This window comes from Heptranchias perlo, chromosome 22, assembly GCF_035084215.1.
Source record: "Heptranchias perlo isolate sHepPer1 chromosome 22, sHepPer1.hap1, whole genome shotgun sequence".
Taxonomy (NCBI): Eukaryota; Metazoa; Chordata; class Chondrichthyes; order Hexanchiformes; family Hexanchidae; genus Heptranchias; species Heptranchias perlo.
Window position 1 is genome coordinate 14,949,180 of NC_090346.1, and position 25,065 is coordinate 14,974,244.

The 25,065-nt window shown below is 43.1% G+C and overlaps 1 protein-coding gene across 2 annotated transcripts in view; it reads left to right on the top strand.

The window, feature by feature from the left end:
• The first annotated feature begins 5,735 nt into the window (after positions 1 to 5,735).
• Positions 5,736 to 25,065, top strand: part of grid2ipb (glutamate receptor, ionotropic, delta 2 (Grid2) interacting protein, b) — a 68,395-nt gene continuing 49,065 nt past the window's right edge. Inside the window, exons 1-2 of one of the 2 annotated variants that reach the window (XM_068002995.1) lie at positions 5,736 to 6,314; positions 7,924 to 8,078. In XM_068002995.1, the coding sequence (XP_067859096.1) occupies positions 5,736 to 6,314; positions 7,924 to 8,078 (734 nt within the window). Of the gene's footprint in view, positions 6,315 to 7,923; positions 8,079 to 11,585; positions 12,110 to 25,065 lie in introns of those variants that run through there. The other variant, XM_068002994.1, reaches the window with a different exon arrangement.

The following is a 25,065-nucleotide window of genomic DNA, read 5'->3' on the forward strand; positions in this document are numbered from 1 at the left end:
GTTAGAGGATGGACTGCTTTGCCATAAACAGTAGTTGGGTTGGAGACCATTGCATCTTTTAAGGAAAATTGGATAAATATCTGAAGCAGAGCAAGTCACAGGGCTATAGGAAGACAGTGGGACAATGGGATTAGTTTTGGATCGCTCTAGCACAGTGCCGGCACAGACATGATGGGCAGAATGGTCTCCTTAGGTGCTATAAACTCCTGTAGTTCTAGGATACAAGTAGTCTGGGAAGATTTTTCAAGCCACATAGAATGTATTCTGGGAAGCATGCAAAAAGGTCACTTCAGATGCATTATTCCTAAGAAGCATTTCTTGACACCTTTCTGCTTAAGTATCGTTCTGTTCAATTTAGTGAGCTTGACACCTTTGTTGGAAGCAATTAGGCTGAGCGATGTCTTTAAACTTGAATAGGCGACAGCCATTTTTGTGTGGACATTCCTATGTAATTAAACTTGTGAATGGCTGAACACTTAATCTAGTTATGAGATGTAGTTTTTAATGTCATTTGTTTCAGTATATCTTCAAAGGAGTTTGAATGGTATATCTGAGATTGACTTTACCCCAGTCAACAGTCTAAAGTCAGCAGAGGTAGGATTAACAGAGGCTCCGTATAGCCCTTTGCCACGAGAAGTGAGTGACAGTATTTCAAGGATCAGTTAGCGCAGGAGAATTTTCTTTGTTGTTTTGACATTTTGAGAATAATAAAGTTTGTAAAATCATTGTTGTTTTGACAGTTTAAGAATAGTAAAGTTTGCAAATATGCTGTTTTGTACTGAGTATTGTTCAATTACCAGTTTACTGTTCAATAAATTTGTCCATTGGTCTGTTGCCTGCCCCTTGCCTCTGCACTGTGATTGCAACCACCTTTCCATTAACTCAAGGGGTTAAATACATTTGACCTTTGTACATTACCATCTGTGAGAAGGGTCTCAAGGGAGGTCCTCTCAAATATCCTTGAGGCATTTGCAACAAGTAAAATTGAAGACACTGATAGGACTCTCGTTGGATCACGGTGGGATTCCGTGGATTGGTGGAATTGCTCAGGATTTGGGGAGTGTTGAGGGCCCTTTCTCGCATTGGATCAATGTACATAAGATGTCAGCAGCATTTTCATGTCAGTCACATTGTGCTGATCCACTTCCCTAGTTCTTCTGCAGCCCATAATGTTCTTTTCCTATGTAATCCAGCTTAGAATTCTCCAGACTCTAATTCCATTTACAGCTGAATGTCCCCAGCTGCTTCTTTTAAAGCGTCAATTAAGAGCAGAATGATTGGTGTTCCTGCACTTCACGTGTGTGTGTGTGTTTTCTGGGTATTGAGCAGCACCTCCTGCATCAGCTGCTGGTGGGATGAATTCAAAGTGAAACGTGCTCTCATTCTGCAGGAGGCAGGACATTCTCCTGCTTGTCAGAGATTCAGTAAAAGACAAATGTGTGAGCCTGGTGCACAACACAGTCGTCTGCATGAGTAGGACCGTGGTGTTGGTATCTCAGGACAGCTGCGAGGATTCTCTGCTTTGGAAAATGATACTGTAAAGTTTTTTTAAGTACTTGGGGTGAGGTTGAATCCAGGAGTTTTGTTTTACCCTTTGACCAATATGGCCATAGTTGTACGTATGTGACTATGGCTAAACGGGAAAGTATTGTGAGCCGGATGAAGAGGCTGCTGAGAAGTCGTAGGTCCAGACATGGCCTGAGTCAGGGCCCGAGTGACCTGCCCTCTTCACCCAAAGATTTCCGTAAGTGTCTCACTGATGTGAGCTGTTTCACAAATGGCTCTTAATCTGATGGTTTACATTTCCATAGCAACCATGCCTTATGCCAATAAATCATTGTGTCGTGCAAACTTTGTGGCTTCAACAAGTAATATAAAGAATCAGCTGATGTGAGGGTTCAGGGGAGGGGTGTTTAGTGAATTATGGAGTGATAATGTGATGTGTAATCTACAACAAACATATGGCAGCAGACTTCGTTCTGAAAATACTAGGATGGAGGAATATTATCTGAACTTCACAACTTGATTTTACAATTATTCGCAGCAAAGCTGAAGCAGTTCCTTTCAAAGTTGACAGGATGGGTTTACTTGGGGAAGAGCAGTCCACTGGAGCAATGTAAATTCTCCAGTGTGTTGCGTCCCAGGGGTAGAATGCAGGTCTGCGACTTGCCACAAGCTGAGTTCCTGATCTCCAGGCAGTCAGGGTCACCTGCTGGTGGGATTGTTTTGTGGGACCAGGATCAGGGAACGAGGGAGGGGAGATCAATCAATGTTAAACCTGAATCTTGGTTCCGTAAGTTTATTTAGTCGGGTGAAAAGCATTGAGTGTTGCCAGGGAAACCTGCCTACCAAGTGTTGGATAATGAAGCTCAGACCTGTTTGGCTAATAAGGCACTCACCACCTAATGACTATAATGAAGGCAGCAAGTCTGTTTCTTTTGCTGAAACAGAACTACATAATTACAGGGTTATTCAGAGAATATTTATAACTTGGGGTGACAATTTTTTGTCTCATTGTTTTAATTTTACTGTCAGCTGCTTGGAGATGGATTTAAATGCTTTTGATAGAAAACGCAAGGATTCAAAACAACAAAGACTAATTTTAAACTATCAGGGAAAGGTTAGAATAAAAATTATGATCAAAACGAGTGAGATGGATCCCAGTTCATGTTTATCTTTAAGAGTGAGTCACATGAAAATGGGTCACATTTTAAACCCAAATGTGTGTGTGTGGGCAGCTCTGTCTATTTGCTTTCATATAATTTGTATTAAATGATATTCAAGGTTGCAAATTTATACCACATTCATCTGAAGATGGTTGTATTTTGTCTTTTTTTTGTATAAATCAATGGCGTTAAGTATTTCGTTGGCTTCGTCCTTCGACTGCTCTTGTTACTATAACTCCTCCATCATGTCATAGACTCTTATCAGCCAGAGAAGCTTCAGCAATGATTTTCTTTTTCTATGACACATATAGTTTGTGTAGCTCAAAGCAATGGAATTTCAGGTGCAGAGGGGAAATAGTGTCAAATAAATCTTCCGGTAGGATTTGCTTCACTCTTGCTATTTTGAGCTTTTCCCTGTAGGAGATTTTGGCAAACGGAGCGCAAAGGAGCTAAATGAGAAACCTTACAGCCTTTAAAAACTATAAATGGCGTATATATTAGCCCAGATTTTGAGTGTGCATATGCCTGTACTGTGGGTGCACCTGGCCTATAGGCATGCCATGTTGAATTTTGCAAAGTAAGCCTCACCCATTATTTTGAATAAGCTACAGAGAACTTCATCTGTAGCATACTTCACTGGAGATCACAAAGTCCAGTGAGGGAGAAGCTCTTAAAGGGTTGCTGCTTACCTTAAAAGGGAAATTGTGTTGGTGACTGAAAAAATGCCTAATTGTTCACAATGGCACAGCAGATAAATGTAAACAACACTACACCCTTTGATGCTGAAGAGTTGGAGGTGCACCAAAGAAGGGTGGCCCTGTTTGAAGCTAAAGTCCACCCTCCATTAAAAGCAGAGGTGCCAGGCTGCATGGAGAGAGGTTACTAACTGAATCAATGCAGCCACCCAGCTTCCTAGTACCTGGCTACAAATAGGTTAAAAATGTACTACTATAAGAGTAAACATGCTCCTCCATTTTGCTCACATTTCTTGTGGGCTCATCAAGCATGGCACAAACCTCTGTGAGGAGCTCCCACCCCCACTGGGAGGTACCATTTCAAGCATTGCACACCACCATTACCATTTTGGACATTCTCTTACATTGTGCCTAAGCTGCATTGCATTTATTTCTTGAAGGTAGAGGTGAAATCTGAGGATCAGTTTTTTGGGCATATGACCAAATTCTGAGGTGTCCAGGCCGAGGTGTTCTTCTGCTATTAAAAGCTTTCTCAGTGGGGTCAGCAGTTGTGGATGTAAAAGATAGCCCTGGTCTTCTGACAGCCATCCACCTAGTGTTTCTTCTCCTTCAAATAATTTGGGCACCATGGATTGCTGCACAAGGAAGGGATTATGGTAGCCTCCTGGATAATGGCCATTGATGTGCATGATAATATTTCTGTGGTCAGATATCGTCTGAACATTAATTGAGTGCAAACACTTTTCAATTTTTTTTACCCTAAATCTGGACATCCTGCAAATTGAGCATGGGAGGTAGGGTGCCCAATTTTGCAACTTGCAGCTGCTGAAGACAAAGTTGTCCTGACGTCACAAAATTTATTCTCAATTTTCTAGGTGGAGGAGGAGAGATGAAAGATTCTACTCCAGCTTTTATAATCTAGATACCCAATAAGACAAGTGAATGTTCTAATCAATTTGCCACACAAATATAGCAAAAAAATTCAATGTAATACCACACAGTCATGACCTTCGGTTTGAATCAACTTAGTTTAAACCAGTAGCAACTCGCTCTCGCACTATAATAATTGTCAGAGTTGACATGCTCTTGTGTGTTTGTGAACAAGGCTTCTGGTGTTGATTTGGAAATAAATTACATAGAACCTACAGGACAGAAACAGGCCAAACTGGTCCATGCCACTGTTTATACTCACGAACCTCCTCCCACTCTAATTTCCTCTCTCCACCCTGCCCCCATGTCCCTCTATTACCTTCTCTCTCAGATAGCATTGACACGTTTAAGGGAAGGTTTGATGTATCAAACCTTCCCTTAAATGTGTCAATGCTATCTGCTTCAACCATTTCTTGTAGCAGTGAGTTCGACATTTTCATCTCTCTCCTAAATTCTTTATTTTTTTATTATTATTTGAAGCAGAGGGAGTAGTGGAGAGGGGAGAGAGGAACAGTGGAATTACTTTTATATTACTGTAGCAAAGAGCCAGCACAGACATGAATGATGGCCCATGCCGGCAAAAGAAGGATTGAGTTTGGGTTTGATTCAGTTACTCTTGGTTTGCACACCAATCTGAAGTGAGATTATTGGGTAATTTAGGGCAGAATTGTTGGGTTATAGATTAGTTTGAAATGGAATTGTTGGGTGATGGATTGATCTGAAGTGGGATTGTTGGGTTATATGCCAATCAGAAATAGGTCTCTTGGGTTATAGGCCCATCTAAAACAAATTTGGTCTGAAATTGAATTGTTGGATTAGAGATTGGCCTGAAAGGGAATTGTTGGTTTGAAGTGGATTTGTTCAGTTATAGACGGAAATGTTGTTTTATAGGAAAGTTTGTAATGGGATTGTTGAATTAAATCTGGGGGTGGCCTGAAGTGGGATTATTCCATTATAGGCCAGACTGAAGTGGGATTGTAGGGTCATAGTCAGGCTGAAATGGAATTATTGGCTGGTCTAAAATGGGATTGTTGGGTTATAAATGTAAAGTCATTACTTTACATTTATCAATTTTAAATTTCATGCACTACATGTTTGCCCAATTACATAACAGATAAATCATCCGTAAAGCTTTTACTGCACTCTCTGTCTCCATTGTTCTCTGCATTTTAGTGAAATCAACATATTTGAGCACCTTATTGATAGTTTTGATATCCAGATTATTTATATCAATCAGAAATAAGGATCCAAGCATTAACCAAGCGGTCTCCAAACAACGCCTCCCATGTCTGACATTACACCTCTCACGAGTATTTTCTATTTCCAGTTTATAAGAAACTGCTTAAGAAAGTTGCTTCTTCTGTCCTGGATTCCTGGATGTTTGAAAGGGGCTTAATTCCTTCGGTGTCTAAATTCCCTCTTTTGCTTTATTCCAGTTGCTACAATGCCAGGCACCAATCAAGGATGGCCGGAGGAGTTTGGATTTCGAATCAGTGGGAATGGTCCCTGTTACATCATCTGTGTCCAAGAGGGCAGCAGTGCCCATGTTGCTGGTCTGCAACCTGGAGACCAGATTCTGGAGATCGAGGGGCAGGATGTGTCATCCCTGAACTGTGACACATTAATAAATCTAGCCAGACGTTGTAAAAATGTTCCTCCTAGTATCGGGGTGGTGTCTCGTATCGAGCAGGTAGACCTCTTGCCAGCAGCAGATGGAAGATTTGGTTTCAACCTGAGCAGTGACAGTCCTTTGCAGATCGAGGATTGTCTCCCAGATTCTCCTGCGGCTGAGTTTGGGCTGAAGAGTGGTGACTATGTTCTAGAGGTTAATGGGATCCCAGTAAAACACTATGACGTTGCTGCCGCCATGATAAAGGCCAATCATGGAAAACCGTTGAAACTGGGGGTCCTGTGCTTTGGGAGAAGACACAAACGAGTCAGCAGCAGTATCCGAGAATATGTCCAGAATGCTGACGCAGTACATCAAGAAAGGAAGTTTAAAGCCTTGGCATTCAATAAAAAGGTAGATCACCTGCCAATGAATTAAGCACTGAGAGTGTTACAGTGAGAGGCGTGAGGTACATCTGAGAGTGTTACAGTGAGGGATGTGGGGTATAATACAGTTACAGTGGGACATATCAGAGAGTCTTACAGTTAGGAATGTAGGGTATATCAGTGTTACATGGAAGGGTGTGGGGTATATCGGAGAGTAATACAGTGAGAGGTGTAGGGTATATCTGAGAGTGTTAGTGAGAGGTGTTGAGTATATCAACGAACGTTTCAGTGAGGGGTGTAGGGATATCTGAGAGTACAGTGAATGGTTTGTGGATTACATCAGAGTATGCTTTTCTTCCATTTGACTATGGTTCCATTTGTCTGTGGCATACTTTTCTGCGTACTCTCGAAGTAGAAGTGAATCTCCCTGGCCCTGCATATCTGTCCAATGTTATCTATTATGAGCATCTTGGTAGGTCATTCTGTAATGGATCAGTGTACCATGGGCACCTTGGAGAGATGGATTGGACAGTGATGCATAGGGAGTGATGTCACCAGCCCTGGCTAATGACTGATTTGCTCTAAAATGATAACCAGTCACGTTGGGAGACAAAGGGAATCAGATAATGCAGGGGGTGCAGGAGCAGGAGTGCGAACAGAAATTCAGGATAAAACCCTGTGGGGGGGGGGGGGGTCTATAGATTCTCAGGTATCTGTTACCCATATTTCCAGGAGATCCAGTTTCTCGATCGTTTCTAATGTGTTTGTTTGAAATGATAGACGTGGGGCAAAGCTGTGGTATGTTCAATGCCTGTCTTTGTGTCACAGAACAGCAAAGTACAGATTCACTCATGTAATTCCATTCCATTTTTCTGGGTGGTGATCAATTACGTGTGCAAGGCGAACTCCCGGCACTTTCTTGCCTCTCCATTGGGATTCTGCCGCTGTGGGGGAGGGAAGTACTATTCTGCTGCTGTGTTTCACTCGTTGCAGCAGCTTAAAAGGGCAGGCCATCAAAGTCATATAACAGGGAAGCCTGGAAGCCAAAAATCCGGTTGCAAATAATCGTCACGGGGAGGGGCAGGAAGCAGCAGAAGTGCACAGCAGATAAAGGAAATTGCAGAAAGCCACCTGGCGGCCTTAACCGTACATACTGCCTGGATCTGAATACTTCTTCTATCTAGGTATTCTTCTCGGGAGGCGGAGCTGGGGCGGTCACTCATTCACACATTAAAATGGGCCACAAGACCAAGTCCTGGCTTCTTGCTCTCATTTACAAGCAGCAGGTGGTTCAATCTGCCCCCCAAGGTAGGGGGCTGGAGGAAAATTGCAGCAGACATTTTTGGGTTCAAGGATTCAGCGGAGGGCCTTCCTGCCCATTTCTCCTCGACTATCTGCCCTGGAGCAACCCAAAAAGGTGCAGTAATCCTTGCTTTTTCTTTGGTCAGGAAGAAGAGGTAGGTGTCAGTTTGGTACAAGCGACATATCGGAGTGTTCGACTGTGCAATAGGGGTCGGGATGAGTGGGGGAATGGAGCCCCTGATACCTTTGTAGCCGTATCTTCGTGCTTCTCACTGCTCCTGTGCTCCTCTTTCACTCTGACACTCCGCTGACCAACATTTCTGTTTTAAATGTAGATTGACGCCGTGCTTGGAGAGCAGCCTGAAGCAAAAGAGAAGCTGTTCACCCTCCTAAAACAGTATGCAGCTGAGCGTAAGGTTGATTACTTGGCCTATGCACTTCCTATGATTTTGAGCACCGAAGAACAGCAGCAGCTCATTGATGACATCAGGTAGGGACTGCACGGAGAACATGATAGAACAGAGGAGCCTGCTCACATTACTCACCGGCACTAGGTTCTTGCAAGACAGCTCCACCATAACATGGGTACGCATGACTCAAAGCCAACTTGGAGTCCACGTAGCTTCCCCCCACCCCCCTCAAGTGGAGGCACTGCATCCCACAATGAGGGAGAGTGTGCATTCCTCCAGGCCAGGCTAACAGTCACCCTCCTCCCCTGGGCTCTGGGCTGTGCTTGCCCCATCAGGCCCATTCATCACCCACCAATCCGCTGGCTGACTAACAGTGCAAGGAAGAAAGACTACACAAAGGAGGAGAAAACAAACTTCAGAAAAATATGACAAAGAACCAAAGGGGCCTGATCAGTATATAGCTGCTCAAACTCCGAATGATGCATCGCCTCTTGCACTCTGAGATAGACACACTACCCCTCACACTCTGAAATTACCACCATTCCTCACACTCAGATTGATGTACTGCCTCTTGCACTCTGAGGTTAATATACCACCTCTTGTACTTTGATTGATGCACCACCCCTCACACTCTGGAGTTAGTGCACCTCTCTCTCTCTTTCACTTTCTGTCTGTCATTCTCTGTTCCTCGACCTATGTCTGTCTGTTTCTTTCGCTCTCTCTCCTTACCTCTTTTTTAAGTCTACCTCTGTGTCTCATTCTGTCTCCGAGTTTTTCTCTAAGCCCGTGTGTTTGTGTCTCTGTCGACAAGTGTGTCTCTCTCATCGTGTGTCTGTCAGTTTCTTTATTTGCCTTTGTCTGTCTGTCTGTCTCTGTCTACTGGGCTGTTTCTGAGTCTGTCCGTTGCTCTCTATTGCTTTGTCTATCTCTGTCTTTTTCTGTTTCTGTCTGTCTTTGTGTGTCCTTATTGCTCTTTATCGTTTTTCTGTCTATTTCTCTGTGTCTTTTCCTCTGCTTTGTCTTTCCGCCCACCTATTTTTCTGTCTGTCCCTACCTCCCTCTTTCTGTCTATCTCTCCATGTCTCTTTCTTTCTCACTCACTTTCTGTGATATACAGTAACTGATAGGAGACAAGATTGTGGCTCCTACAGCTTTGGCCTGATTGGATCGCAGGCTATTTGTCTTTCCCCAGACTCCGGCTGACTTCACTTTCTGGGACAGTGCAGATTTATATCCAACTTGTGAACTAGATTTTTGTGTTTTTCCTTGTCCTATCTTTGGAAAATGTCCTCAGGCTCATCCTGTGGATCAGTTTGTCCCCCTCCCCCTCACTTGGTCAATATTCCCAATGTTTCTTCAGTTCCCTTTTAGCCACCTTTAATTTCTTAGCACGTTTTAATTCCCTGACAATTTCTTGACCCATTTGTTGCTTAGATTGGGGGCTGGAAGGTTGAGGAACATGTTGGACAGTATCGCTAGACCATTGGGTCTGCGCGGTGAGAGCTGTTTACACGCTTAGAATATGACTAATGATTGCAGCTCTGTGTGGAGCATGAAACACTGTCATCCTGCAGGATGAGCTGCCTCAGGTAAGTGAAAAAAGTAATAAATGTTGCTGTTCTGTATGGGATTCAGCTGTTAATTGGGACAGTGTTTGTTACTTTTAATGATGTATTTATGCAGATTCAAGGTAATTCCCCCCCCCCCACAGCTTTGGGGTTCATTTAATGAGGATCTGTGACTGCAGGAACTGTGCTGCATCCTGCAGCAGCTAGTGGCGTTTTTGTGTTTTATTTTAATGGTTTTTTGATGTTCCTATCAGCGAATCTGGTTTCACTCTGATCTGCTCAACACAGGGAGGAAGTGCTTTCCCATCATTATTCCCCTGGGGGATTCACAGCTTTGATCTCCATCAGCCTGTTTCATACTCTTACTTTGCACAAAAGTAGCTGATATTCCACTGGGCACCCCCTGTTTCTTCCTTTTTAATGTCCTTCTTTTTTTCTCTTTTCCATTCTCTTTAACTCTCTTTTTTGCTTTGTTTCCCTCTCTGTCTAAATGTTTCTCCCGGTCTCTCTTTCTCTATCCCTTTCCCGTGTTTCCCTATATTACAAGAGTGACTACCCTTCAAAAATATTTAATTGGCTGTGAAGCGCTTTGGGATGTCCTGAGGTTGTAAAAGGTGCTATATACATGCAAGTTCTTTCTATCTTTGACTTTCTTTTTCTTTCTCTGTTATTCGCTTGGTTTTTCTCTCTCTGACTGTTATTCTCTTTATTCATTTACTCTGTTTCTAACCTATGCTGTACTTGCCCTGGGAGTGTTTGATGGCAGAGTTGAGAGGGAGCTTTACTCTGTATCTAACCTATGCTGTACTTGACCCAAGAGTGTTAATACTAATGCCTGGTGAATTCTTCACATTACAAACCAAAAATAAGAATTTGTTTTGACTATCAAACTGCACAAGGTACAGTAAACTAGTGGCTGTGGACTAGCAATCCAGGATTGAGAGTTCAAATCCCACCATGGCAAATTGTGAAATTAAATTCAATAAATCCGATAATTTGTGGGCTGGCATCAGGAAAGCTGCCAGGTTATTGTAAAAACTGAGTCACTAATGTCCTGCAGGGAAAGGAACCTGCCACCCCTACCTAGTCTAGCCTACACATGACTCCAGTCCTACATTGTGGTTGACTCCTAATGACTTCTAAAGTGGTTTAGCAAACCATTCAGTTGTAAAATTCAGGACATCTAGGGACGGGCAATAAAATGTAGCCTTGTCACTGCCTCCCATGGCCTGAGAACTAACTAAAAATTCCAAGGATGTTCTGTATGTTTTTTGTTTATAAAGAAAAGAAAGACTTGCATTTATATAGCACCTTTCACAACCTCAGGACATCCCAAAGTGCTTTACAGCTAATGAAGTACTTTTGAAGAGCAGTCACTGTTTAATGTGGGGATTGAAGGTTCAATCCTTCCTCCTCCCCCCCCCAACCAGTTGCTGATGTGTAGTCCTTCAGCTCTCATGGCCAAGCTGTGGTCCAGTTGAGTTCCAAGCTGCTGTCAGTTGAATTCCTTTCTGCCGTTCAACCATGCTCAATGCCTCTGTTCATTCAGCACTTCCAACCGTGAAGCTTAATGTTTCCATCAGTTGAGCTGAGCACTGCCTCTACACTCCCTCTACACTGCCCCAACAAGCTGTCCACTGTCAGCTGAAAAACTCTTGCATTGTCAGTTTGTCAAGCTCCCAGTGCCTGTTAGCTGAACTTTCCACTTCCATTGACCGAACTTGATGCCACTGGTTGGTAGAGTTCTGCACTGCTGAAATCATTCACAGATCAGCTCAATGTGTAATTAATGCAGCCTCATCCCTGACAATAATGACACTATCTTCAGCAAACACCCTGTTAATATCAGTTCCACAATGGCTTTCTTCAGAGAATTTTGCCTGGAAGGAAGGGTTAATCATTTAAGGAGCATCCTTTCAGAGACTGGGTTTGACTAGGACACAGTCTACCTTAGAGCTGGATGCAGGTGCAAGTTTTCTCCCTCACTGCAGGAATCTCTTGAACCATTCCATTTAATCTGAGCTATCTCTCTAAGTTGGACTAATTATCTAAAGCTGTACAGCTTGGCAGACAAATTGACAGACGAGCTTGATATTCAGCGGGGACCTTCTGCTTTTTCACAGTTCGGTCTCCCAGATACTGCTGCCTGCACTCACAAGACCAAACTAAATCAATTGCGACACAACCCAACACAGCTAGTTCCCTAACTAGCACTCTGCGAGCCCGCGTGCTACTTACTGTTCCTGTGAAAACTGGGTCTGCGAGTGAAAAAAAAATCATCAAAAACCAAGTGTGTCGGAGGAGCTGTTTGCAGTTCTGGTGCTGAGCGAGAGACTGGAGTGAGAGGGAACAGTGGTGCTGTGCGTTACATCCAGTAAACGTGCCGAGAGGCAGCTGACCTGCACTGTGAAGCTTCCTCACCTCCGGTCGTGCAGTGCATTTATTGGGATGAAATGTTTGCCCGACTGCTGTGCAAGGTGTGTGCTGCATACTGAAGACATTTGAGAAATGGGGAAAGACAGGAATTTTTCACGGCACTTTCGGTATGAATCTTAAGTTCTTACAGTATTAGAGGCTCAGCTGGATTCTTCTTTAAAATATATGGGGATTTAGAAACACCCTCCCAGTCATAAATGTTAACAGAAGAGTAGATGAATTCAGATGAATTTCTTTTTATGTTTCATGGTGAAACTGAGGAAGTAGGCAGAAAGCAAAATGTTGCTTAGAGATTATTAGTGGCTGCTTTTAGGAAGAGAGAGGGCAAGAAAGGGTTGTGTATTTCTCTGTTTTAAATATCTGTATTAACGGAGCAGGGGCTGTTTAAAGATTAAGATTGAAAACTCAGCCATAACTGTCTTTTGTTGTTTCTTTTTAATGAAACGGAGGCTGTTGCCGATTCTCTCCTCCTCTGGTTCTGGTTTTGAGATACCCATCAGTAGCACCAGTTAGACCAGTGCCTTCTATTAAACAATCCATCATTGGAATAATGTTTTTGATAGTTCTCTTTTTTTCTTGAAATCCACAAAATTGTTGCAAATATTGATCTGTTGATAATTTAACTACTGTGGATTTTCAATCCTCCCTTACTCAGCTTTATTATTTAGCACCTAATGTGATGTGCATTTCAACCCTCGTCTGCTGGATGAACAGGAGCTCTCTACAGTTTCACAGTGAATGATCATTACCCTGCTGAATAAACAGGTAGTCTATACAGGTACACAGTGAGTAATCCTTACTGGCTGAATAAACAGTAACTCTGTACAGTTACACAATAACTAATCATTGTCCTGCTAAATAACCAGCAACTGTTTTGCTACACAGTTAGTAATCCTTTGCTGAACAAACAGGAACTCAATATAGTTATGCATTAAGTAATACTTACTCTACTGAATAAATAGCAACTTGTATAGTTACACAGTGAGTATCCTTATCCCAATAAATAAAAAGGAACTCTTTCCAGTTATACAGTGAGTAATACTTACCATACTAGATGCACAAAAGGGTGACACAGTTGCAATAAAAATGATGGGGGTGAATTTCCTCAGGGATTCTCCCACTCTCCCGTTATCATTTTGGCAAAAACCCCATTTACACATGTAAACAGGGTTTCCATCGAAATTACAGGGGCAATTACCCGAACAAATTCACCTCCCAGGACTAGTGCTTTAAGGGTTAATTAAGTGACACATTTATGATACGGACAATGTCAATAATTATCAGAGTGTGGGACCACAGGCGGTTTAATTTGGGTTAATTCCAGAGGTGTCATTTATATCTTTAGTTCTTTTCCTTCTGGTTGATTGAAGCATTGGAAGTGATCTTCTGCTAATTAAGGGCAGGTTATAATGTTAATGAGCAGGGGATTTCACAATCATTATATGCGAGACTTGTTATGAGATGTCTGAAGAGTAATATGAGTTTAGCTGGTTTCTGTAAATTTAAGGGGATTTGGGGGCCTGGATGGTGCATTATGTTCAACGCTGCCCTTTTTCCTTCAGGCACTGGGCTAGAATCCAGATAAGGAAGGGTTTGTGTATGGTGTCCTGGCAGTGTAGAGGGAGCTTTACTCTGTATCTAACCCATTCTATACCTCACCTGGGAGTGTTTGATGGGGCAGTGTAGAGGGAACGTTACTCTGCATCTAACCCGTGCTGTACCTGCCCTGGGAGTGTTTGATGGGACAGTGTAGAGGGAGCTTTACTCTGTCTCTAATCTGTTCTGTACCTGCCCTGGGAGTGTTTGAAATTGGAAAGTGTTTGTTTATTTAATGACCTAATTACATTTTTTTAAAACATCAGCTTCACCCCATCTCACAGCCCGACATTACTCATCCTCCTCACCTGTCAGTATCTGGCACATGCAAGTGTCTGTGACTACTGTTAGTGCTGTGGTGGGTAACGGGGCATGTGCTTCTCTGCCTGGGGGTGGCTTGTCCTGCGTGTTTTTCATTTCCCTCCATGTACTGGAGGCTGAAGTCATGGTCCCAATCAAAACTATTTTAAAAAAACAAGCTGCTCAGATGGCTTAGTGGGTGTGTGCCACACAACCCAAGAAGGCTCCAGGTGGTCACTGGTCCATGCTCTGTTAGCTAATCCTAACCTGGGTGACAATGGGATACTACATCAGCCTCCAGCCTCCAGGCTACATACCGGAAAATCGGGCAATACAGTACAGGTAGAGTTCTTCAATCAGCTGCTTTCTCCAGTCCCAGGTGTGTTACAGGCGAAGTCCTTCCATCTGCCGCTGTTCTAAGTCCTTAGTGCAGTACAGGTGATGTCCCTCAATCAGCTGCTATCTTCTGTTCCTGGTACAGGCGGAGTTCTTCAATCAGCCACTATGCTCAATCTTTGATACAGTACAGGTGAAGTCCCTCAGTCATCTGTTATCTCTATCCCTGATATAGCACAGATGGAGTCCTTTAAGCAGCCAAAATCTTTAAAGTTAGAGAACATCTTGGAAACAATGACCATAACAGAATTGAGTTTGGTATCAGACCCACCATGGATAAAGACTATACAATGGAGACTCTTAATTTTAGAAAGGCGGACTTTGGGGCAATGAGAAAGCAGTTAATGGAGCTGGACTGGAATAAATTGTTGGAGGAACCAAACTAGGCAAGAAGCATATTAGGAATAAGAGGAAGCTTACATAAACAACAAATTACATAATGCAAAGAATAAGGATAAAACGAGGGCATTCCTCAAAAAGATCTACAGGATCAGTGGTAAAGAGACAGGAGTTTATGGATAGGGTGAAGACTGTCAGTGAAAATAGACAGTGAAATTAGGATCGGAGGGAAATATAAAAAAGAATATAAAAGGCGCCTATAAGTACATCCGGAATAAACAGAGAATCAAGGAAGTAATAGGACCTTTGAAGGCATCAATGGAGATCTGGTATCCAGCAACTGGGAAATGGCAGATATCAGTGGTTATAGAAGGAGCCGTTGACTTCCCCCGGAAGTAAGGGTTGATTTTCAGGGAAATGAGGAGGAAATTTTAAGGGAATTACTGATAAGGAAGCAGAGGAAACATTAAAGGCACTGAAAGGGGATAAAGCCCAGAGGCTGGATGGCCTGCACACAATGGTTACTTAAGGAAATGGCCAATAAAATTGATCATGTTTGAGTAGGGATCTTCAGGATTGGAAAGAAGGTAATACAACATCTACCTTTTAAACAGGGTAAAACGCCATGGAACTTGCAGGCCAGTGAGCTTGACGTCAGTAAGGGGTAAAATATTAGAGGCTATCCTGAAGGAGGGTATTGTGAAACACTTAGAGAATTGCAGGCTAAGTCAGCATGGTTTTATGGGGGAAGGTGATGCTTGACAAACCTGTTAGAATTCTTTGAGCAGGTATTGGAGCTTGTGGATAAGGGGAACTCTGTGGATATTGTTTATCTAGACTCCAGCATGGCTTTTAGTCTACAGGATGCACCGTAGAAAACGGATTTAGGGGTATTGATGGACAGGTCATTAAAAACATCTGCACAGTCTATGACATTGGTAAATAAAGCAAATAGTATTATGCAATAGAACACAAATCACAGGATGTGTTACTGAGCCTACACAAAGCAATTGGTTCGTCCCCAACTAATCATTTCCCACCACTCCAACGCATGACCTCCTATTCCCCCCCCCACCCCCGCCGTGTGTATATTTATGGTCACCATATTACAGGAAAGACATCATGGCCACTGGAAGAGATGCAGCAAAGGGTTACCCAACTGATGCCTGGCGTCAGACACGTCAAGGAAAGACTACGGAGCTAAGTTTGTTTACACTAAAGAAGACAAGACTGAGAGGGGATCTTAATGAGGTATTCAAGATTCTTAAGTGTACCAACAGATTGAAACCTGAGAAATTGTTTATCATAGCCTTGTGAACAGCAATGAGGGGGCATGGGTTAGAGCTCAAGAAGAGGGAAGCTGAATGGCCAAGTCAGATATAATCACTTTACACAGAGAGCGATGAATGTTTGGAATGGATCGCCCATGGAGGCAATTGAGGCTGATAACATCACTAATTTTAAGAGGGCGTTGAACAAGCGTTTGGCGAGCAAATCAATAAATAGTGAACTGCGTATTCTATTCCTGAACTCTGGGGCTGGCCATTTACATTCCTATATTCCTATCCCTGGTATAGACAGACAGCATCCCTCCAGTGGCTGCTGTCTCTGTCCCTGCAATAGACTCCTTAAATCTGAAAATAAACTGTCTAATAAAGAAAGGCCCTTCAACCCATGAGCCTGGTGTCTCTGTAGGCTGTATAGTTTGCCCTTGCATGGACCCTATCCAACTTGCCCAATTTCATGAGAAAGTAAACCTACCACAGGTAACTCCACTCACTCTCTCAAAGGTAATACATTCCCTGGTCCCAGCAGGACAGGAAAGGTTTGTTGTGCAGCGTGTTTGATCACCTGTGCCTTTGTTATCCTTATAACCTTCAATTTGTTCTAGAACAGTTAGTTATGCAGCTCTTTGTAATTGGCACAGCCTCAGCTGCCTTTGCTTGGAGACTGTTCCACATTTTCAGGTCCCTGAGGGCAAAGAAATTCTTCTAATTTCTAGTCACATTTTGTTAATTTGTGCTCACAGTCTAAGTTAAATAAACTGCTTATTTCTATATTACTGATTCCTCTTAGTATTTAAAAGATCTGTATTGTGTCCTCTCTCAATCTTCTTTTCTTTGAAGCAAACAAGTTCAGTTCTGTGAGTTTCACTTATCCACCTTAGAGTTCTGTATCATTTAACAAACTGATTGGCCTTTTCCTCTCCCTCCTGAAGGTCCTGGCTCTGGGTACAGTTCCACAGGCATGGGGAGCTCACTCACATCTCATCCAAATCTCCAGTCCTCATGCAAGAGCCTGGACAGTGACCATTGGTAGCATAATAACCGAGTACGATTCTGGTCCACACCTGAGCCTGGATTTTCCGATCGCATTATCCCATTTAAAATAAATGGGTTAACGCCGGCATCAAAACGGTGTCAACCGGAAAATCTTCCTTCTAATGCCCACACCCACACATGTTTCCAGCAGGGTTCCTGATAATCAGGAGAAGGAACAAGAAAGTCAGGAATGAGAAAAGGCCATTCTCCCCTTTGAAGCTCATCCCTGTGGAACATTTCATCATGGTCACTAATGTTTTTGTCTCTACTACTCTGCCTGGTGGATTATTCCAAACACTGCTCACTATTAAGAACGTTTTCCTAATATCTATTTTAAATTTCAGTTCACTCATTTCCATTTTCCTGACTTCCTTTCAAGTAATATTTTGGGTTTACCTTAAAGAGTAAAATTAGTCACCGGATCATTGGACGCAACACAAATCTGGCGCACTGATTTCTGTGGGCAATTCTCCAATCTGCACTTCTGATGAGTGAGGCTCTGTGCTGGGAGCAGACTTAGAAAATTTACCATTTAATATTTTAAAAACGTCAGTGGGGACCTACTTCTCCTCAATGTTTAAACTTCACGAATCCTTTTTCATAGCTCATCAGTTTTATTCTCTTCTCTGGGTCCTCATCAAAGTCTATATATCTTTTTATGTCGTATGAATACAATATTCTAAGTGTGGTCCGATCAGCGCGTTGTAAGACTCCACCTTCTGGCAGTTCTTTTCATGTGAACCCTGGTCAATCTTAACAGCCTCACCACCTTGGAAGAGCCGCTATTTCAGCACAGACCAGGAAATGAACCTGGGGTCCTCTTGCCTTAGCACCACACCAGGGAATTCATTTTCTCACTGAACATCTTTGGGGAGTCTAAATCCTCTTCTCTGAAGCCTCCTCAATGCATTAATGTTCTCTTGAACATATATTCCAAATGTGGCTCCCAATGTTTCAATGGGTATAAAACAACCTGTTTTGACTTCACATTAAATACCTTTGAGATGTATCCCAGTACATCATTAGCCTCATTTACAACAGTATTGCATTGATTGTATACTGTCGGTGAGTGCTCAATAATCACACCCTAATACTTATTCTTTGCCACTTTTACTAATAGATCCTTTTATTGTGTACTCATGTTTCCTGTTCCAATGTGCATTACCTGATATTTATCTGCATTAACATCATTGGTGAAAAGCCCACAGAAACATTGGAAAGTACAAAACTGAAAAAGACTCTGCAGTCATTCTGACAGATCCAAAAATGAATTCCTCTCAATCACATACTCTCTGAAATATCTATCCGATTCTCCCTTAAAATTTTCCACACCATCTGCTTCCTGGGCCTATTCATGTGTTCATGACCCTCTGTATAGTTAAATCTAAACTGTCCCTCTTCTAATCTTGAGCTCATGTCCCCTGGTACTAGAGTTTATGGTAACGAGCGTATTGCTGAAATTCAATTTATCTATTCCCTTAAGAATCTTCAATACTTGAATAATATTTCCACCAAACTCCCCTTCTCTAAAGAGTTATCAATAGGAGGCACTTCAGCCTCTCCTCATAGTTTTTTTTTATTCATGGGTTGTGGGCGTTGCTGGCAAGGCCAGCATTTATTGCCCATCCCTAATTGCCCTTGAAAAGGTGGTGGTGAGCCGCCTTCTTGAACCGCTGCGGTCTGTATGGTGAAGGTTCTCCCACAGTGCAGTTAGGTAGGGAATTCCAGGATTTTGACCGAGCGACGATGAAGGAACGGCGATATATTTCCAGTTCAGATGCCTTAAACTATGTATCAACTAATTGGTCCATAATAGCTGAGCTGATGTCTTATTTCTTGTTTGAATATTGTAAGAACCTCAGTTACAACCCCTGTATAGATGGAGCTTTTAAAATTATTAACCAGAGCCTTGCCGACTTTTTCATTTCCTTGATGATTCCAGACTTGTCCAGATCCCTTTGGATATTTAAGAATTGTTTTAATTTTTATGCTGACTGCCACCCAAATCTGTACACTTAGTTTTAACTCTTGAATTTTTGCTGGTTATGCTGATTAACAGGCTAGTAAAAATGTTACACTCTAGAGGAAACACACACCTTTAAGCAATTACTGGGTCAAGAATCTCATTAATTTGAGATAATCTGCGATTTCTGCAAAGGTCTTCAGGTGCCTGTAATGAACCCCAGATGGAACAGCACCAAGGTGGTGCTATAGAATCCATTCTGTTTTTCCAGCTATGCCCATCCCAACTGCATGGCACTGTCTACTGCCTAGTTCACTAGGCATATTCCTCCTTCCCAAAGGACTGGGGTGTTGGAGCTACTAAAAGCTGGTGTCTGACCTGTGTGGTACAGATTCAAATCTTTGGAGGACCTAATGACCGGTCTTCTCACATCTTAGCATCAGAGTGTAGACTGCCTTCTCTGTGGCTGCAGACAATGACTCCTCCTCCCCATTGGGATCCGTCGGTTGACTGGGAGTTACCAGGCGTGTGACTACTAATGGAGATGAGGTGGAACCACAGTTAATCTCAGTCTTTTTTATATACATTCATCAATCATCTATATGAGTCCGAGAGGTGAGCGCGGTGTAAAAGGAGAATCCGAGAGCGGGAGGAGAGTCTGAGAGCGAGTGGAGAGTCCGAGAGGTGAGTTCAGTGTAAAAAGAGAGTCCAAGAGCGGGAGGAGAGTCCGAGAGGTGAGCGCAGTGTATAAGGAGAGTCCGAGAGGTGAGCGCAGTGTAAAAGGAGAGTCCCGAGAGCAGGAACAGAGTCCGAGAGATGAACGCAGTGTAAATCTAAGGCAAGTCATGGCAGCAGAGCTTGCACCCGTGATATGCTCCTCCTGCGCTATGTGGGAAGTCATGAACACTACAGGTGTCCCTGGCGACCATGTGTGCAGAAAGTGTGTCCAGCTCCAGCTACTGGCTAACTGCATTTCAGAGCTGGAGCTGCGGGTGGATTCACTGTGGAGCATCCGCGATGCTGAAATTATCGTGGATAGCACGTTCAGTGAGGTGGTCACACCGTGGGTAAAGATTATGCAGGCAGAAGGGAATTGGATGACTGCCAGGCAGAGTAAAAGGACTAGGCAGATAGAGCAGGAGTCCCCTGGGGCCATCTCCCTCTCAAACAGATATTCCGCTTTGGATACTGTTGGGGGAGATGGCTTATCAGGGGAAAGCAGCAAGAGCCAAATTCGTGGCACCAAGGGTGGTTCTGCTGCACAGGAGGGGAGGAATAAGAGTGGCAGGGCTATATTAATAGGGGATTCAATTGTAAGGGGAACAGATAGGCGTTTCTGCGGCCGCAAACATGACTCCAGGATGGTATGTTGCCTCCCTGGTGCTAGGGTCAAGGATGTCACGGAGCGGCTGCAGGGCATTCTGGAGGGGGAGGGTGAACAGCCAGTAGTCGTGGTCCATATCGGTACCAACGACATAGGTTAAAAAAAGGGATGAGGCCCTGCAAGGTGAATTCAAGGAGTTAGGAGATAAATTAAAAAGCGGGACCTCAAAGGTAGTGATCTCAGGATTGCTACCAGTGCCATGTGCTCGTGAGTATAGGAACAGGAGAATAGACCAGATGAATACATGGCTGCAGGGATGGTGTAAGAGGGAGGGATTTAGATTCCTGGGACATTGGGACTGGTTCTGGGGAAGGTGGGACCTGTACAAGCGGGACAGGTTACACCCGAGCAGGACTGGGACTGATGTCCACGCGGAGGTGTTTGCTAGTGCTGTTGGAGAAGGTTTAAACTAGAGTGGCAGGGGGATGGGAACCTGAGCAGGGAGACAGAGGAGGGGGAAACAAGGATAGAAACAAAAGACAGAAAAGGAAGATACAATAGTGGAAGGCAGAGAAAACAAGGGCAAAAAACAAATAGGGCCATAGTGCAAAATAAAACTAAGATGACTAGCAATCTTAAAAAGACAAGTCTAAAGGCATTGTGTCTTAATGCGCGGAGCATTCGCAATAAGCTAGATGAATTAACAGCGCAGATAGATATTAACGGTTATGATATAGTTGCGATTACGGAGACATGGCTGCAGGGTGACCAAGGATGGGAACTGATCATCTAGGGGTATTCAATATTTAGGAAGGACAGCCAATAGGGGAAAGAAGGTGGGGTAGTGTTGTTAGTAAAGGAGGAAATCAATGCAATAGTGAGGAAGGATATTGGCTTAGAAAATCACGATGTGGAATCTGTATGGGTGGAGCTAAGAAACACCAAGGGGCAGAAAACGTTGGTGGGGGTTGTGTATAGGCCCCCAAACAGTAGTGGAGATGTAGGGGAGGGCATCAAACAGGAAATTAGAGACGCAAGCAAGAAGGCTATAACTATAATCATGGGTGACTTTAATCTACATATAGATTGATCAAACCAAATTAGCAATAATACTGTAGGGGAGGAATTCCTGGAGTGTGTACGTGATGGTTTTCTAGACCAATACATTGAGGAACCAACTAGAGAACAGGCAATCCTAGACTGGGTATTGTGCAATGAGAAAGGATTAATTAACAATCTTGTTGTGCAGGGTCCCTTAGGGAAGAGCGACCATAACATGATAGAATTCCTCATTAAGATGGAGAGTGAAGTAGTTGAATCCGAAACTAGGGTCCTGAATCTAAATAAAGGAAATTACGAAAGTATGAAGTGCGAGTTGGCTATGATAGATTGGGGAACTTTACTAAAAGGGATGATGGTGGATAGGCAATGGCTAATATTTAAAGAACGTGTGCAGGAATTACAACAATTATTCATTCCTGTCTGGCACAAAAATAAAACAGGAAAGGTGGCTCAACCGTGGCTTACAAAAGAAATTAGGGATAGTATTAGATTCAAAGAGGAGACATATAAAATTGCCAGAAAAAGCGGCAAGCCTGAGGATTAGGAGCAGTTCAGAATTCAGCAAAGGAGGACAAAGAGATTGATTAAGAGGGGAAAAATAGAGTATGAGAGTAAACTAGCAGGGAACATAAAAACTGACTGTAAAAGCTTCTATACGTATGTCAAGAGAAAAAGATTAATGAAGACAAATGTAGATCCCTTACAGTCAGAAATGGGGGAAATTATAATGGGGAACAAAGAAATGGCAGGACAATTAAACGCATACTTTGGTTCTGCCTTCACAAAGGAGGACACAAATAACCTGCCAAAAATGTTAGGGAACCAAGGGTCTGGTGAGAGGGAGGAACTGAAGGAAACCAGTATTAGTAAAAAAAAATAGTGCTAGGGAAATTGATGGAGCTAAATCCTCAGGGCCTGATAATCTACATCCCAGAGTACTAAAGGAAATGGCCCTGGAAATAGTGGATGCATTGGTGATCATCTTCCAAAAGTCTATAGACTCTGGAACAGTTCCTACAGATTGGAGGGTGGCAAATGTAACCCCACTATTTAAAAAAGGAGGGAGAGAAAAAACACGGAATTACAGACCAGTTAGCCTAACATCAGTAGTGGGGAAAATGCTAGAGTCTACTATAAAAGATGTGATAACAGACACTTGGAAGGCATTAAAGGGATTGGACAAAGTCAGCATGGGTTTATGAAAGGGAAATCATGCTTAACAAATCTACTGGAGTTTTTTGAGGGTGTAACTGGTAGAATAGATAGGGGAGAACCAGTGGATGTGGCGTACTTGGATTTTCAGACGGCTTTTGATAAGGTCCCACACAAGAGGTTAGTGTGCAGAATTAAAGCACATGGGATTGGGGGGAATATACTGGCATGGATTGAGAATTGGTTGGAAACAGAGAGTAGGAATAAACGGGTCTTTTTCCAAGTGGCAGACAGTGACTAGTGGGGTACCGCAGTGATCAGTGCTTGGGCCCCAGCTATTCACAATATATATCAATGATTTGGATGAGGAAACTAAATGTAACATTTCCAAGTTTGCAGATGACACAAAGCTGGGGTGGAATATGAGCTGTGAGGAGGATGCAAAGAGGCTCCAATGTGATTTAGACAAGTTGGGTGAATGGGCAAGAACATGGCAGATGCAGTATATCGTGGATAAATGGGAGGTTATCCACTTTGGTTGTAAAAACAGAAAGACAGCTTATTATCTGAATAGTGATAGATTGGGAAAAGGGGAGGTGCAATGAGACCTGGGTGTCCTTGTACACCAGTCGCTGAAAGCGAGCATTCAAGTGCAGCAAGCAGTTAGGAAGGCGAATGGTATGTTGGCCTTCATTGCAAGAGGATTTGAGTACAGGAGCAGGGATTCTTACTGCAGTTATACAGGGCCTTGGTGAGACCACATCTGGAGTATTGTGTGCAGTTTTGGTCTCCTTATCTGAGGAAGGATGTCCTTGCCATGGAGGGAGTGCAACGAAGGTTTACCAGACTGATTCCTGGGATGGCAGGACTGACGTATGAGGAGAGTTTGGGTCGACTATGCCTATATTCACTAGAGTTTAGAAGAATGAGAGGTGATCTCATGGAAACATATAAAATTCTAATAGGACTAGACAGACTAGATGCAGGGAGGATGATCCCAATGGCTGTGGAGTCCAGAACCAGGGGTCGCAGACTCAGGATACGGGGTAAGCCATTTAGAACCGAGATGAGGAGAAATTTCTTCACTCGGAGGGTGGTGAACACGTGGAATTCTCTATCACAGGAGGCCAAGTCATTAGATGTATTCAAGAAGGAGATCGATATATTTCTTATTGATAAAGCGATCAAGGGATATGGGGAAAAAGCGGGAACAGGGTACTGAGTTAGACGATCAGCCATGATAATTTTGAATGGCGGAGCAGGCCCGAAGGGCCGAATGGCCTACTCTTGCTCCTATTTTCTATGTTTCTATGTTTCTATATGACATTCAACCTCCAGGAACAACTGGAGTCAAGCTTTTACGAAAAAAGAGATGTGAAGGCGAGTTGTGCTGATGGAAGTAAGTGAATCCAACCATAGCTGTTGTTCTGTATGTTCAATCAATAAGAAATAAAACAGCTTTACGTTTTGTTTCAAGTCTTGTCTCAACAAGTGTTTGTTTAGCTCTCCTTTGGAAAGATTGAAGAAACACTTGTGCGTAAGACAGGGACTGATATCTGGTTCAAGTCAGATGGGGGCCAGAGGCAGGAGGATGAGGGCAGATATTAGTGATCACAGAGTGATGGCTTCAGTCCTTATGGCTACAGCAATGTGGAATGCAACCCAGATGTGAGTGTGATAAAGTGGCCATTCTGCAATGGTCAGGATCTTGGGCATATCGGCTGATATGTTTAGAAAGAGACTACATATCTTGTGAGTTGCTAATTGCTCCCATTGCTCTTTTGCCTACATTGTAACTAATTGAGCGTCATTTGTTCCATGTGGACCGGCAGCGCAACACTCAAACTGTTAATTGCAAGACATTGGAGCCTCCTTTAGTTCCACTTCAACAATGGAAATAGATGATTCACTTTGAAGGATGGAGGGAAAGTGAGCATTATCTCTCTATTTCTGAAACCATTAACAGGAGACTTCACCATCTCACCATACTCTTAAAATACTCTGGGGTTTAAGTGAGATGCTGAGTGAAAGATGATTGAGCCACACTCTGGAATCTGTTAATATTCAGGCTTATGTAAACACAGCATTAGAGAGCAGGAATAGGAGAAGGCTGTTCAGCTGTCCATCTCACCCCAATGTGTAGCTGCTATTTCAGGACCTTCCCCGCTGTCCCTCAACCAGTCTCATACTGACTCATCAATCTGTTTCCCTTTTGGAATAAATAAATTGGTTGACATTAGTCACACAAGGTGTCAGCATATTCCAATGGGACCTCAGGATGTCCCAAAACGCTTTACAGCAAATTAAGTACTTTTGAAGTGTAGTCACTGTTGTAATGTAGGAAACGTGGCAGCCAATTTGCATACAGCAAGATCCCACAAACAGCAATGAGATAAATGACCAGACTATCTGTTCTCTTTTAGTGATGTTGGTTGAGAGATAAATATTGGCCAGGACACTGGGGAAAACTCCCCTGCTCTTCTTTGCAATAGTGCCATGGTATAAGAACATAAGAAATAGGAGCAGGAGTCGGCCATACGGCCCCTCGAGCCTGCTCTGCCATTCAATAAGTTCATGGCCCTCAGCTCCTCTTTCCTGCCCGATCCCCAT